The 12,540-nt window shown below is 32.9% G+C and overlaps 1 protein-coding gene across 7 annotated transcripts in view; it reads right to left on the bottom strand.

Moving 5' to 3' along the window:
* The window catches only part of POLK (DNA polymerase kappa), a 61,185-nt gene that overhangs the window by 13,710 nt on the left and 34,935 nt on the right, over positions 1–12,540 (bottom strand). For all 7 annotated transcript variants that reach the window (XM_037530011.2, XM_037530013.2, XM_037530014.2 and 4 more), the window contains 4 exons: positions 10,017–10,170; positions 6,137–6,376; positions 4,902–5,026; positions 1,795–1,961 (listed from right to left, as the gene is read on the bottom strand). In XM_037530011.2, coding sequence (XP_037385908.1) covers positions 1,795–1,961; positions 4,902–5,026; positions 6,137–6,376; positions 10,017–10,170 — 686 coding nt within the window. The remainder of the gene's footprint in view (positions 1–1,794; positions 1,962–4,901; positions 5,027–6,136; positions 6,377–10,016; positions 10,171–12,540) is intronic.

Genomic DNA, 12,540 nt, shown 5'->3' with positions numbered 1-12,540 from the left:
AAATTTGAAAATAGTTAGATATTATAAATTGCTTCTATTAAAAGCCAGAAAATCAAAGCCCACAACTTACAAAAGCCAATAGAAGGTAGTAGCATAATGGCTTGGAGTTATAGGATATAATTAAATTTGAATAATTTAATATCAATTTTCTAGTTTTTGACATAGTATAATAGCTTCACTTTCCTGTATCTTATTCATTATTCATTAACACTCTATAGAACTTCAGTTAATATTTGGTAGACAGCAATAGGATGAATACTTGAAATCTGAACCATCTTGTTTGGTCGGATACTAGCTGCTCTGATAAGAGTAGTTGAAACCAATTGAAATGACATGTATATTTCATGCAATAAGTGAACTTATTATGAAATCAAATGCTTTTCTAGGCCTTGGGGTTATGGTAATAGACAAAAAAAGTCCATATGCCTACCCTAAGAAACATATCATAGTTGAGGGAGATGAAGAGCTGTGGAAGTAAATATGGATAGAAGGAGAGAAGTACTACAGATTTAAAAGTAAAGCAGAGTAGGGGAATAGAGAATTTGTATAGAAGGAAAGTGAATTTTGCTATCTTATATTATTATAAATTACCTATGAACTTTATTTAAAAGTATTACCTGCATCTCTAAATACCACAGGCTATAATATGTGCTATGTTATATTAAGAACTACACTGTTTTTAAGCACTGGAAATAAGAAGAGGATAATTTTTGAATTAAAGAAAGTTTTATTACCTATTATCTTCAAATACCAGATGATTTACAGTACTGATTTTTCGTTATATACTCTCAAAATCAAAGTCAGCTAACTGTTTTGATTCAAAAGAATGAGGAGCATGAAGGGATGAGAAAAGCACCACTATAGGCCTGGCAATCTCTGGAATACTGACTAATCGAACTTACTTTATATGCCTCCTCACATAAAAATCCTGTTTTCCTTTAGTTTAAGAATATAAAGGAGTTATTTTAAGGTCAGGCTGAAAGGATGACAAAATTGTAAAAATAGTACTGTTAATTGACATTACTTAAAAAAAAATCTTCTTTTCCATTCCCAACAGTGTGCTCTTCTAGTGCAAGACATACTTTTTAAAGACCTAGATGAAAGAGTGGAGGGAAGAAAACACAGGGGCTCTCCCCTAACTGTTTACTCTTCTCTTAGATCTTTAGATGGCTGGCTAAGGTCTCTGTCTATGAATGACTGCTGCTAACCCCACCCTTAGCTCAAGTCAAGTCTGTCTGCCTTTCGGTCTTCATTTGTTTATTTGGTTATTTTCTGTTTCCCACACTGGTATGTAAACTCCATAAGGCAGGCCTTTGTTTTATTTATTGCATATTATACCTAGTGCCTAGCACAGTGCCTAACACAAAGTAAGTACTCAGTTTTAAATGAATGACTCATTTACAAACCTGGAAAAGAAAAGAAATACAGTTAGTTCATGAAGGATCATCAGACCTTCTAGCTTAAAGGGTAAATTCTGGAATATGTATCATCATTCTTTCCTCAATAATCTGACAGTATTCTTATATTCTGAACAAAAAACAAGTAAATCAGAAAAGAGGACTCATCATTCCTCTTGTAATCTATCCAGGTGTTGTAACCAAAAACCTAGGAGTGATTCATTATCTTTTCCTTTTCTCCCATATACAATCTTTTAACTCTAATTCAAAAATTATATCCTGAATTGAACTTATCTTGAATTTAAAACAAATTAATCGTATAGCTTCCTCCTGGTGGTTAAAACTATTATTTCAGCAAATGATAAAGGGCAAGCAAAATGACAACGCATATAGATACCTTGCCAGGTGTGTTGAACCTAGACCCAGGGAGATTTGAAGGAAATAACGCCAAGATGTTTCAGAGAACAGGAGAGAAAGTAATGCCGTCTGTTGGTAGAGTTCTGTACAGGTAGTTATTCCAAGGGCCTTTAACATTTTCTCTGTAACTTTTCCTATTCCAGAGACCTAGATGAGAATCAATATTTATCATCAACATGTTTAAAAGTTAAGGTAAAAACTGATATTATATTCTCATTATACTTTTTATAATTATTAAGGGTATGAATAACCAATAAAGGTATGACTATCTTCACCACTTGTACAAAAAAGAGTTTTAATTACTTTTTGTCCCCATTTCCTAAACCTGTGTTCCATGGAAATTTAAAGTTAAAAATTTCACAGAATTGTTAAAGACTAAAAGAAAAAAAAAGTTTTACTGCAAGATTGGAATGTTCAATATACTGCTGTCCTTGTGACCCATAAAGGCAGGTAAATTCTGAAGTTATTTGGCCCTAGAATCCTTTTTAATGAACACCTGTTCATATTTTGAAAAATATATTGGATATTATGGAGAAAGCTTTCAGTTTTTCACCCCTGGGTATTATATTGGCTGTTGGTTTCTGCTACGTGCCTTTATCATATTTACATATTATTATATTATAGTCAATATATATATTACATTGAAGTAGGTTCCTTCTATTTCCATCTTATTTAGAGCTTTTATCATAGATGAATGTTGACTCTTATTGATATCAAATGATTTTTATCTGTTTTTATTGTTATGATAGATTACAGTAATTGATATACATATATTAAACAATCCTTGCACCCCGGGATAAATTCTATTTGATAATAGTGTATAATCCTTATGATATACTGTTGAATTCAATTTGCTAGTATTTTGTGGAAAATTTTTACATCAATGTTCATCAAGGATATTGGTATATCATTTTTCCTTGTGCTGTCTTTGTCTGGTTTCAATGTTAAGGTAATGCTTGGCATCATAAAATATATTAGGGAGGATTCATTGTATTTTTAAAAACAATTTGAACAATGTGGGCATTGATTTTTATTTAGAAGTTCAATAGAATTTGTAAAGCCACCTGGTCCTGGGCTTCTGGTTTTTGAAAGATTTTTTATTATTGTTTAAATTTCCATGTTTGTAATTGGTGAACTGGTGAAACCATTATGAAGGCAATCTGGATTTACATTAAAATTTAAAATTAAAACCAGAAATACCACTCCTAGCCACATAATGTGAAAACCATCCACAACAACAAAAAAAACTTTATGTTCTACAATATCTATAGCAGTAATATTTACAATAGCTGCAACATAAAAGCAACTTAAATCTCTTTTAACGGATGACTGGATCAAACCACATACCCTAGAATACTACATAGTCACAAGAAAGGATGATATGCAGTCATTTTCAATAAAAATGGAGGGAATTTGAAAAAGTTATATTTAGCAAAACAAGTTAGAATGGTAAAAACAAATACTAGACATTCATATAACAGATAATTTGACAACGTAAAACATTTTCAAAAACTATTGGGCATAAACAAACATCGTGAGGACTCTGAAATTAAGATCAGGGGGAAGGAAAGGAACAAGGGACATAAAGGATGTTGATGGGGGAAAATAAAATATCATTCAATTACATTTATTGAGAAACAATGCTTTATAGCCATACCTTAAATACAATAAGTTATTCATCAACCATTATATATTAGACATTTTGCAAAAAATCTTATTTTTGCAAATGGCCAACAGGCATATGAAAAAATGTTCAACATCACTTGTAATCAGGGAAATGCAAATCAAAACTACAATGAGATACCACCTTATACCAGTGAGAATGGCACACATTAAAAAAACTAGCAACAATTGTTGGCAAGGTTGTGTAGAAAAAGGAACTCTCCTGCACTGCTGGTGGGAGTGCAAACTGGTCCAACCACTATGGAAAACTGTGTGGAGCTTCCTCAACCTACTAAAGATAGAGCTTCCATATGATCCAGCAATTCCACTCCTAGGTATTTACCCAAAGGACACAGAAACATTAATTCCAAAGTGTACCTGCACCTTTATGTTTATAGCAGCACTATTTACAATAGCTAAGCTATGGAAACAACCCAAATGTCCAAAAATAGATGACTGGATCAAGAAGATGTGGTACATATACACAATGGAATATTACTCAGCAATCAAAAGATAACACATGCAGTTTGCAGCAACATGGATGGAGCTAGAAGGGATCATGCTCAGCGAAATAAGTCAGAAAGAAAAAGAAAAATACCAGATGGTCTCACTCATAGCAGGAATTTAGAAAACCTAAATAAGGGACCAGGAAAAAGACTAATTAATACAAAGTAAAAATCAAAATCAACAAACAACTATAAACCAGAGACACACTATGAGGTGAAAAGGCGAGGAGAGGAAGGATTAGGGTCAAAATAAGGGGGGGGGTGCAATTTTATGGGGAATATAATCAAAATGAAAATGCATACATTGTGCAAAAATGGAAAATGATCTAAGAATTGTATAAAATAAAATATTAAAAAAAGAAAAATACCTTATTTTAATTCACCCATTGAGTGAGAAAAGCAAGTCCTAGAACATCAAATAATATATAGTGCAATTATTGTTAAAATATATATGTATGTGCAAAAAAATCAAGAAGTTTAAAAAAAAATAACTCTTTTCCATAACCCCATTTTAAAGATGGTAAGATATTTTGGTTTTACTTTTTTGTCAAAAAAAATTAAAATTCTAAATCTCTTAAGTATCATACCTATTAATCTGGTAGCAATCTGGACTTTTGATCTCAGATAGTGTATTATGTTACAACTGAAAGGACTATTGCAAATATTCTTTTTATTTCTCTTCTCCTTGGCAGGGGTACACATAAAACTCTTTTATCTATTATTACTTTCTTCAAACTTTTCAGCAAATAAGATGCCTAAGCCCTATTTTCAGAAAGATTTCTTCAACTTCAAATAATTATCTATTATAATTCTTGCTTGTTATCCATTGTTTTAACAAAGATTAGTATCATCTTGAACAGTATCTCTCCAGAACTCAGACTATAGATAGAGTGACGATAAATTTTATAAACAATCTCACCTTTCTAATGGGTAAGTCCTTGATGAACTCCATCACAGCTTGTCTGTTGGGGAGAATTTGGTACTGTCCATTTGGTTTTTTCTTATCACTGCAAACTTTTGCTAACATGGTATTTGGGGCAATGCCTTAAAAGAAGAACACTCTGATGATTCAAAGAAGTTGATGTGTATGATTTTTAAATATGTGATGACAATATAGAAAAAAATATTAAGTACAAAATTCTAAAATGATAAGAATGCTTCTATAAAAATAACATTTGACTACTAATGATTTCTTCAAGACTTGCTATCACTTTAGAAAAAGGAAACACATTAGTAATTGTGGCAATAGAAATAATAGTTAATTCTCCATGGCATATAAGAGTAATTGGAGTTCACTTAGTGATATTATTATTAGTTCACTGTCATTCATAAGAATGCAGTACTGTCTTATAGGAGAGATCTAGAGTATTATTAGGTTGGATATTAACTCTTTGAAAAGGACTTTTGTAGAGATTACACATATAAAGGAAAAATACCAAAGAATTTGAGTTGCAATATATCTAAAACAATGATAAAAAAATGCATGCATCATTTTTATGTTATTCACAAAATAAATCACTACTTTTCAGAAAGACGTACAATTTTTAGGAACCTTAATGATCAAATAACTTGAAATAGGCATATTTAAATACAATGATTAAATAAATCATATCAGTTTTCATGCACATCTCTACCATTTATTACCTATTCGCATGCTTTAGTATAGAAAAGACTGACCTAACCATTATGAAATTTTTGTAAGATAATTTAGGATCCTCGTGATGAACATCAGTTTCTATGCTAAGACACAGTGATACCCTTACTGACATATGTGAAACTGTTTTATCCTTCACTAGATGGTCCTAGATTTCTGTGTTGCCGTTTCTTCTGTCTCCTACCTTGTGGTCATGTTGGATCTCTCTTACACTGTAATCTTGGAGATAGCTAAAATCTTCCAAAGCCAATTAAAATATATTTTGTACTTAAAAAAGGATAGTTATAGGAGACTTATGTTAGATTTTTCTTTGTGCTTAAAGACTTTGTTGCTTAATTTCAAGTTACCCATTGTTAACAGCATTCTAATAGGTAAAATTTTAGAAGTTGAATAAAAAATAGATAAGTATATGCTTTATTATGAGACACTATTAATAATACACTTGAATTAGTCAGTGTGAAAATTATAACCATGGTAGCCGTCAATATCTTTTTTAGTACCTGCACTGGCTGTCAGTCTTGTTTTTTGCTCGATCCTGAAACGAATTTCCTTTACCACTTCCTCAGCAGATATTCCAAAAACAACTGAATTTTGGAGTAGCTGAGGATTATTTTGTTCTTCAAAGTTCACTGGGAAGGAATCTCCTGGGGGCTGTAACTCAGGAGGACTGTCATCAAAAAGTAGTGGAGAGATGGAGCCTTCAAGTTCACTCGGTTTATTAATATCCTTTCCTGGTTTATCTAAATGATAAACAGGAATTGTAATTCATCTTAAGAAACACATACTTCATATATTAGGTTTGTCTACATTCTTTCTAAGGTCAAAACAAATCTAGTTTTAGTTTTGTTTCTAAGAGCCAAGAGAAAAAATGATATCACTTATATTTTGGTAACTCTAATTCCAGGTTTTTCTTAAAAAGAATATATCCATTTCCATAGCATACATTTTAAGAGGAAATATTCGGTTAACACAAGTTAACCGAAACCCAGAATTGCACTTAGATTCACATTATTTTTTTTCTTAAAAAGTAAAAATAAAAACTTTTCCATTACTCATCTCTGTAGGTGGGAGGGGGGAAGAATTTCTTAGGTTTAAGTTTAGGAATGAAAAGAAGGCATGAAGCAATCTAGAATAATTATGTCTAAAAAAAAGTTTTGCTTTAAGAGGGAAAAATACTCAAATTTTCTTCATTTATAGAAGAAAATTTTCAAATGTCAACATAATCTGCATTTTCTCTTTTTTCAAATGCTGGTTTTAATTTGGACTTGCTTGTTTATAAAGTATTACTTTACAAAGGGCACATCTGAAATAAATAAAAATTACTTCTGGAAGTTATACTTCTTTAAATACACACATTCTTAAAGTCTGATCAGATTAACTACGGTCCAAGTTTAAGACAAAGAAGTCTTTATTACTATCAACAAACTTATAAACTAACATTATTTTTGAAAAGCAAAGTAAAAATACCAAGCTATTTATTACCTCATTTTATTTGCATTTTTCATAACTGGGTTATCAAATACAAATCCATTAAAGACTTTACTCTCTGGGCTTAATGGAATAGAAATGCAGTTTAAATGGATTTATAACAACTAAGGTTAATAACAAAGCTTTCTGATCCCATTTCATAATTTTATTACATATAAATATTTTTCAAATTAAGGTAAATGTAGAAGCAAAAATTAAATTTCCAGTTCCAGGACACTGAATGTATATTACTTAAAAAAATGAACTTAACCTTTTAAGAAAATGTTCTAAGCTAATGTAAATAATGACAAAAATTTGATTAATTTCAAATTTTGAAGAATGTAATATGCATTGTTAGACAGAGGCTTTCTAAATCTGAATCCCCAGGTGATATCAAAATACACCTTATGATCAAAGTGATGTGCATTATTTCCTTTTCCTTTCATATTTTGATTTTACAATACAGAGCAGTTCAGAGGGGATTAAGACTGGCACAACTGACAGATTATCTATCTGGACCCCCTTTTCTCTACCTGGATGGGTAGAGTGAAGGTAAAAGAAACTGTAGAAAATCTGCAGAATAAATAAGGTAACAGCCCTTCCTTCTGCAAAAGCCCTTAAGCCACATTGTGTACCAAATGCCTTTAGGTGAGTCATTCTGATGGTAGAACACTCTAGTGGGGGCAAAAAAAACACCGTCGTGCTGTCTTCCGGGTTCATTGTGAGAGCTATTGCTGAATGACATGGTTACCGTTTCACTCTGTCTCTTCTGTTTCTTAACACCTTTGTTTATTTTTTCACAGCATAGGATTTCTCCCCTCAGGTGTGGTCACAATAGTGTACTTTTCTGTGAATCCTGGCTGTGCAACTAACTGCTGAAATTTGCTCTCTGAAAGAAATATCTTTATAATCCTCATAATCGAGGGATTCAGAGTACAAAACTAAGGTTTCTTATATTAGGCAACACTAGGAGTAAAGCATCCTCCTTTTTTTTTTTTTAATAAAGATTTATTTATTTATTTATACAAGCACTGGGTATAGTCAGAAGCGCGGGAGGGTGAGAGAATTCACCAGAGCCATAGCAGGGAACAGAACAGGCAGACTGACGGAAATACACTGCTGAGGGGAGCAACGAGCGCAATAGGAGAGGTCTGCGCGTCATGTGGGACCCTTGCCGGGAGCCAGGGATCGAACCAGCGCTGCAGAGGCTGCGGGCAGCTTCACAGCCCAGCGCTCAACCACTGCGCCACCAGGGGAGGCCCAAGCATCCCTTTTGGATGGCAAGTGCTAAAAGGTTTATAGTATTTCAGCTTCTTATTAATACATTGGCTGGCACTCACCATCCAGACCTATATGGCAGAATAAACACACAATAACAATAATAATTATTACTGGTAATTAGCAGTACTTTTCCAAAGACTGGACCTTTTTAAAAAGGGCAAACATAAATGCCTTGGACTTTAGGGAACAGTATCAATCACCTACCATGGCTCCAACTCACTTTGACAGCTTCTCATGCATAATATGGAACAAATATGCCTGAAAGTCCAGTCCACAGGGAGTTATATATGTGGGGAAAAAAGTAAAACTATTTAAATTGCTTAAGAATATGAGATGCATGAAGAGGAAAGTACATAAATATGTTAAAAGCAATAGACATTAAAAATTTACTTCCTCATATCCTCATTCACATTGACACATCCTCATAATGCGTTTGGACTTTAAACAAATGAAAAGAACATTAGTAGAGAATGAAAATATTTACCTGTGTGCCAATGTACTTTTTTTTTAACATAATGTGAAATAGTTATAGGAAGCCTTCAGGGGATTCTCGGATGTTACCTACAAGGTTCCTCTCCCTTCACTATGAAAACTAAAGAACTAACAAAATGAGATTTTAAAACGACATCAGGTTTTGTGTGCCACTTCCTCCAATAGTTAGAATAAGCAAAGATAACCTGTTACTCCAAGCTTCCATGTCCAGAAATTATGCTTTTTCATTGTTTAACATGTCTACTGAAGACAACTGCCTCTTAGGGTTCTAAATACCAATGCAGTTGTGATTCGGTGTTCACATTAAACTTGTTCCATAGATGTGAATCCCAAACAATATGACTTAGATTATGCTGTTGAGGATCTGCCACTTCCTTCAGAGAAAGTTACAAATCAGTTTCCCACTACTGCCTGTCCCCACCAAAGCAGCTAACCAGGTGTTCATGTGAACCGTAGCTGTGGGTTATGAGCAAACCCTGTTGCTACCTTTTTTCCAAGTGAACTTTGCTTAGGGTCCATGTCAGTTCCAATACTAAAAGTAATCACACAATTGACAGACAGTTGAGTAAGTGTATTAGCTGCATATTTCTTGGCCCTGTTTTGGATAGGTAGTAAAGGGACCATTTGAAAAACCAATGAAACTCCTGTTTTATTCTATATAAAAGAATCAAATAAGGTCTAATGTAAAGAAGGGTGATGGGGAATCATTCATTTTGGCAAGGTTGAAAACACTCATAATCAGTGTATAATCAGATTACAGAAAATTTGAGAAGGGAAGAAAAAAAAACCCAATATTTTGATATAGTTTTAAGGCAAAGTTTTTAAAAAAATCTATTTTCTATTAACATCTACAACAAAGTCAACTTAAACGGATTCAATGTAATCCAACCCTTTGTTAGGAAAAGAGCTGACTGAAATTAATTTGTACAGGATTCTGCGTACTCTTAAAGTCTAGAGATTTAAAATTCTCATTTGGTTTAAAAGTAACATTCCACACAACTCAAAAAGCCAACTGGTATATTTTAAGTTTCTGATATTTAATTTTTAATAATTTTCATAGTTTTACCATTTATACAAGCTAATTATTTAACAAGGTCTTTGGTTTGCTTTCTAGTTTTATTGTTCTAATAAATTGCTTACCATTTTCTAGAGAGTTCCCTGTTGTGATGAAATGCTTTCTTTTGTCCTCTGGCCAATTTTGTCTTTCCTGTAAGTGCTTTGTTATATTCAAGTAGGCTTCATCAAGACTCATGGCCATAAAGTTGGGGTCATAATCAGCAAGTATTTCCTTAACCTTCAAAAGGAACAATAGGATTTAAATTTTGCTTCTATAGCAAAACCTGTCATAAACAGCTGTAAGAAACATTAATAATCTTACTTTGCAACTATAGTAATGATTCTGCAATCAATAATCATGGATTTAGGGAATAAATAATTTACTGTCAAGGCAAGTTTGTCCAAATTCTTTTATATTAATATAGATCATGAAGGCAGATGACCATGAAAGAATTACATTTGCAACAATATCTACTTAGCTACATATACCTAGATATAATAAGTGATTAAAATAAATTTCAAACAACATAATTCTGGTAGGCACAAAAAATGGTTAAGCAACATAATTTAGATTGCTGGTTAAAAGCAGAAATAGAAGTGGGAAAGATGGATCCTGCTCCCCATCACCTTTCATGATGGCTTTGTTCATTTTGGTTCATTTTATTTATTTATTTATAAATTTTTATTTATTTATTTATTTATTTTGATTTTTAAAAAGATTTATTTATTTATTTGTTTGTTTATTTTATGTATTTATACAAGCACTGGGTACAGTCAGAAGCGTGGGAGGGTGAGAGAATTCACCAGAGCCAGAGCTGGGAGCAGAGCAGGCAGAAGGACTGAAGCACATTGCTGAGGGAAGCAGCGGGCGCAGCGGAGCAGCAAGAGAGGTGTGCGCCATGTGGGACCCTCCGCCATGTGGGACCCTCCTCCGGTGGCCAGGGAGCAGCGCTTCACAACCTAGCGCTCACCCGCTGCGCCACCGGGGAGGCCCCGTTTTGGTTCATTTTAAAAAGGAACAATCTTACATGAAGGTACAATGCTATAGAAAGGAGATGTAATTCAATTAATTACTGTATGCACATTAAACTCCACACAATACACACATTGATAGATGTGTCTTTTAAGGAAAACAAAACTCAATTATTGAGATTTAGAGCAGGAAAAGATGATAAAATCTGTAGTGTAAGTATTTGACTACGGTAAATGATGGAGACAAATCTGGAGTTGTATCTTTGGATATAAGAAATACATGAAGAGATCAGAATCTCAATATTATTCTAGAAATTCCTTTTTATATAAAATTGTTTTATTATAAAACTATGGACTTTTTAACCATGGAATTATTGGTGACAGAAAATGGTGACAGAAAATGGCTACCCTTTACAAAAGAGTACCTTTATTACTTTTGTTCAGTAACAGAAGCCATTTTTACTCAAACGGAATCTTTTCCAGTGAGAATGAAACTCTGGAAAGTCTGTGGTTGGCAGCCAACTGAGATTATTGTGAAAGAGAAGTACTCCCTAAAGACAATGAGGACTCACTAACTTCCTTTACTTAGGATACTGCTTTCAAAATGAAACAGGCACCTTCTAGTAAAAATCAAGCACATAGTCTTTGAGAACAGTTAAAGCTGTTCCACTCTTGTGGATAAAAAAATGACTTTTCTTTAAACTTTAATACCAAGCCATATATATTAATGCTTTTGTAGTCAGTAAATGTGTGCCGAGATTCATTTACAACCAAGAATTCATTTGTTATCTGCAAATGCACTAGGCAGGTTCTGCTCAAAATTAAAGATAGATTTTTTTTGACATATGAAAATAGACTAAAGGTAACTAATATGATTTAGTTCTCCTTGTCATACTAAGGACTTTAAAAAAATTCTTTCTAACAAAAGACCTTGAAGGATTTCAAATTTATTAAAAGGCTATAATAATTATGGTTAGCATTTTATCTCTTTCTAATAAGAATACAGTAAAAGAAATACGCAGCAACCAATGTGAAAGTACCTCCCTGTCCCCCACCACCTTTTCAGAGGTAGGCATAAAAGCACTTGCTCCCACAGACTCTTTTTGAAAGAAGGAAAACCATTTTTTTTTAAAAATTTGAAGTGGGATATTATTTTAATTTGGAGAAGTTCATTTCTAGGGGAAATGAAGTGAAATACAAGTAAGATGGACAAATCTAAAAACTATCTGCATGACTACATGGTGATAGGTGCTAAGCCATAATTAAGTGCTTTAATTCAGACAAAGTCAATAACATAGTGCCTTTTACCATAATAGTCTAAAAGGGTTTGGTGTAACATTCTAAAATTTTAATTTATGGCTTAAGTTCAAGTGCTGGCATGACAATTTAGTTTTCAACAAAAATAGCAAAAAATTAATTTTTTATGTGATGAGTTAGGCAATTTTAGTGAACAGTCAAATCTTTATACTTCAGAGATCCTTTTCAAAGCAATGGATTATTCCCCTTTTTCTGGTTATCAGTTTCTTAGACATTAAGTACTTAAAAGCATCTTCACTAAATTGTATGGAAAGCAGCTAATCAAAATAATTTTGTCACTATTTAAAAACACTGATAGGCGCCTCCCTGGTGGCACAGG

The sequence above is a fragment of the Talpa occidentalis genome, unplaced genomic scaffold (genome assembly GCF_014898055.3).
Source record: "Talpa occidentalis isolate TD23 unplaced genomic scaffold, MPIMG_talOcc4v2.1 talOcc4.6, whole genome shotgun sequence".
In the NCBI taxonomy this organism is placed as follows: domain Eukaryota; kingdom Metazoa; phylum Chordata; class Mammalia; order Eulipotyphla; family Talpidae; genus Talpa; species Talpa occidentalis.
Note: the sequence above shows the minus strand (reverse complement) of the source record. Positions and strands in the feature narration are given on the sequence as shown.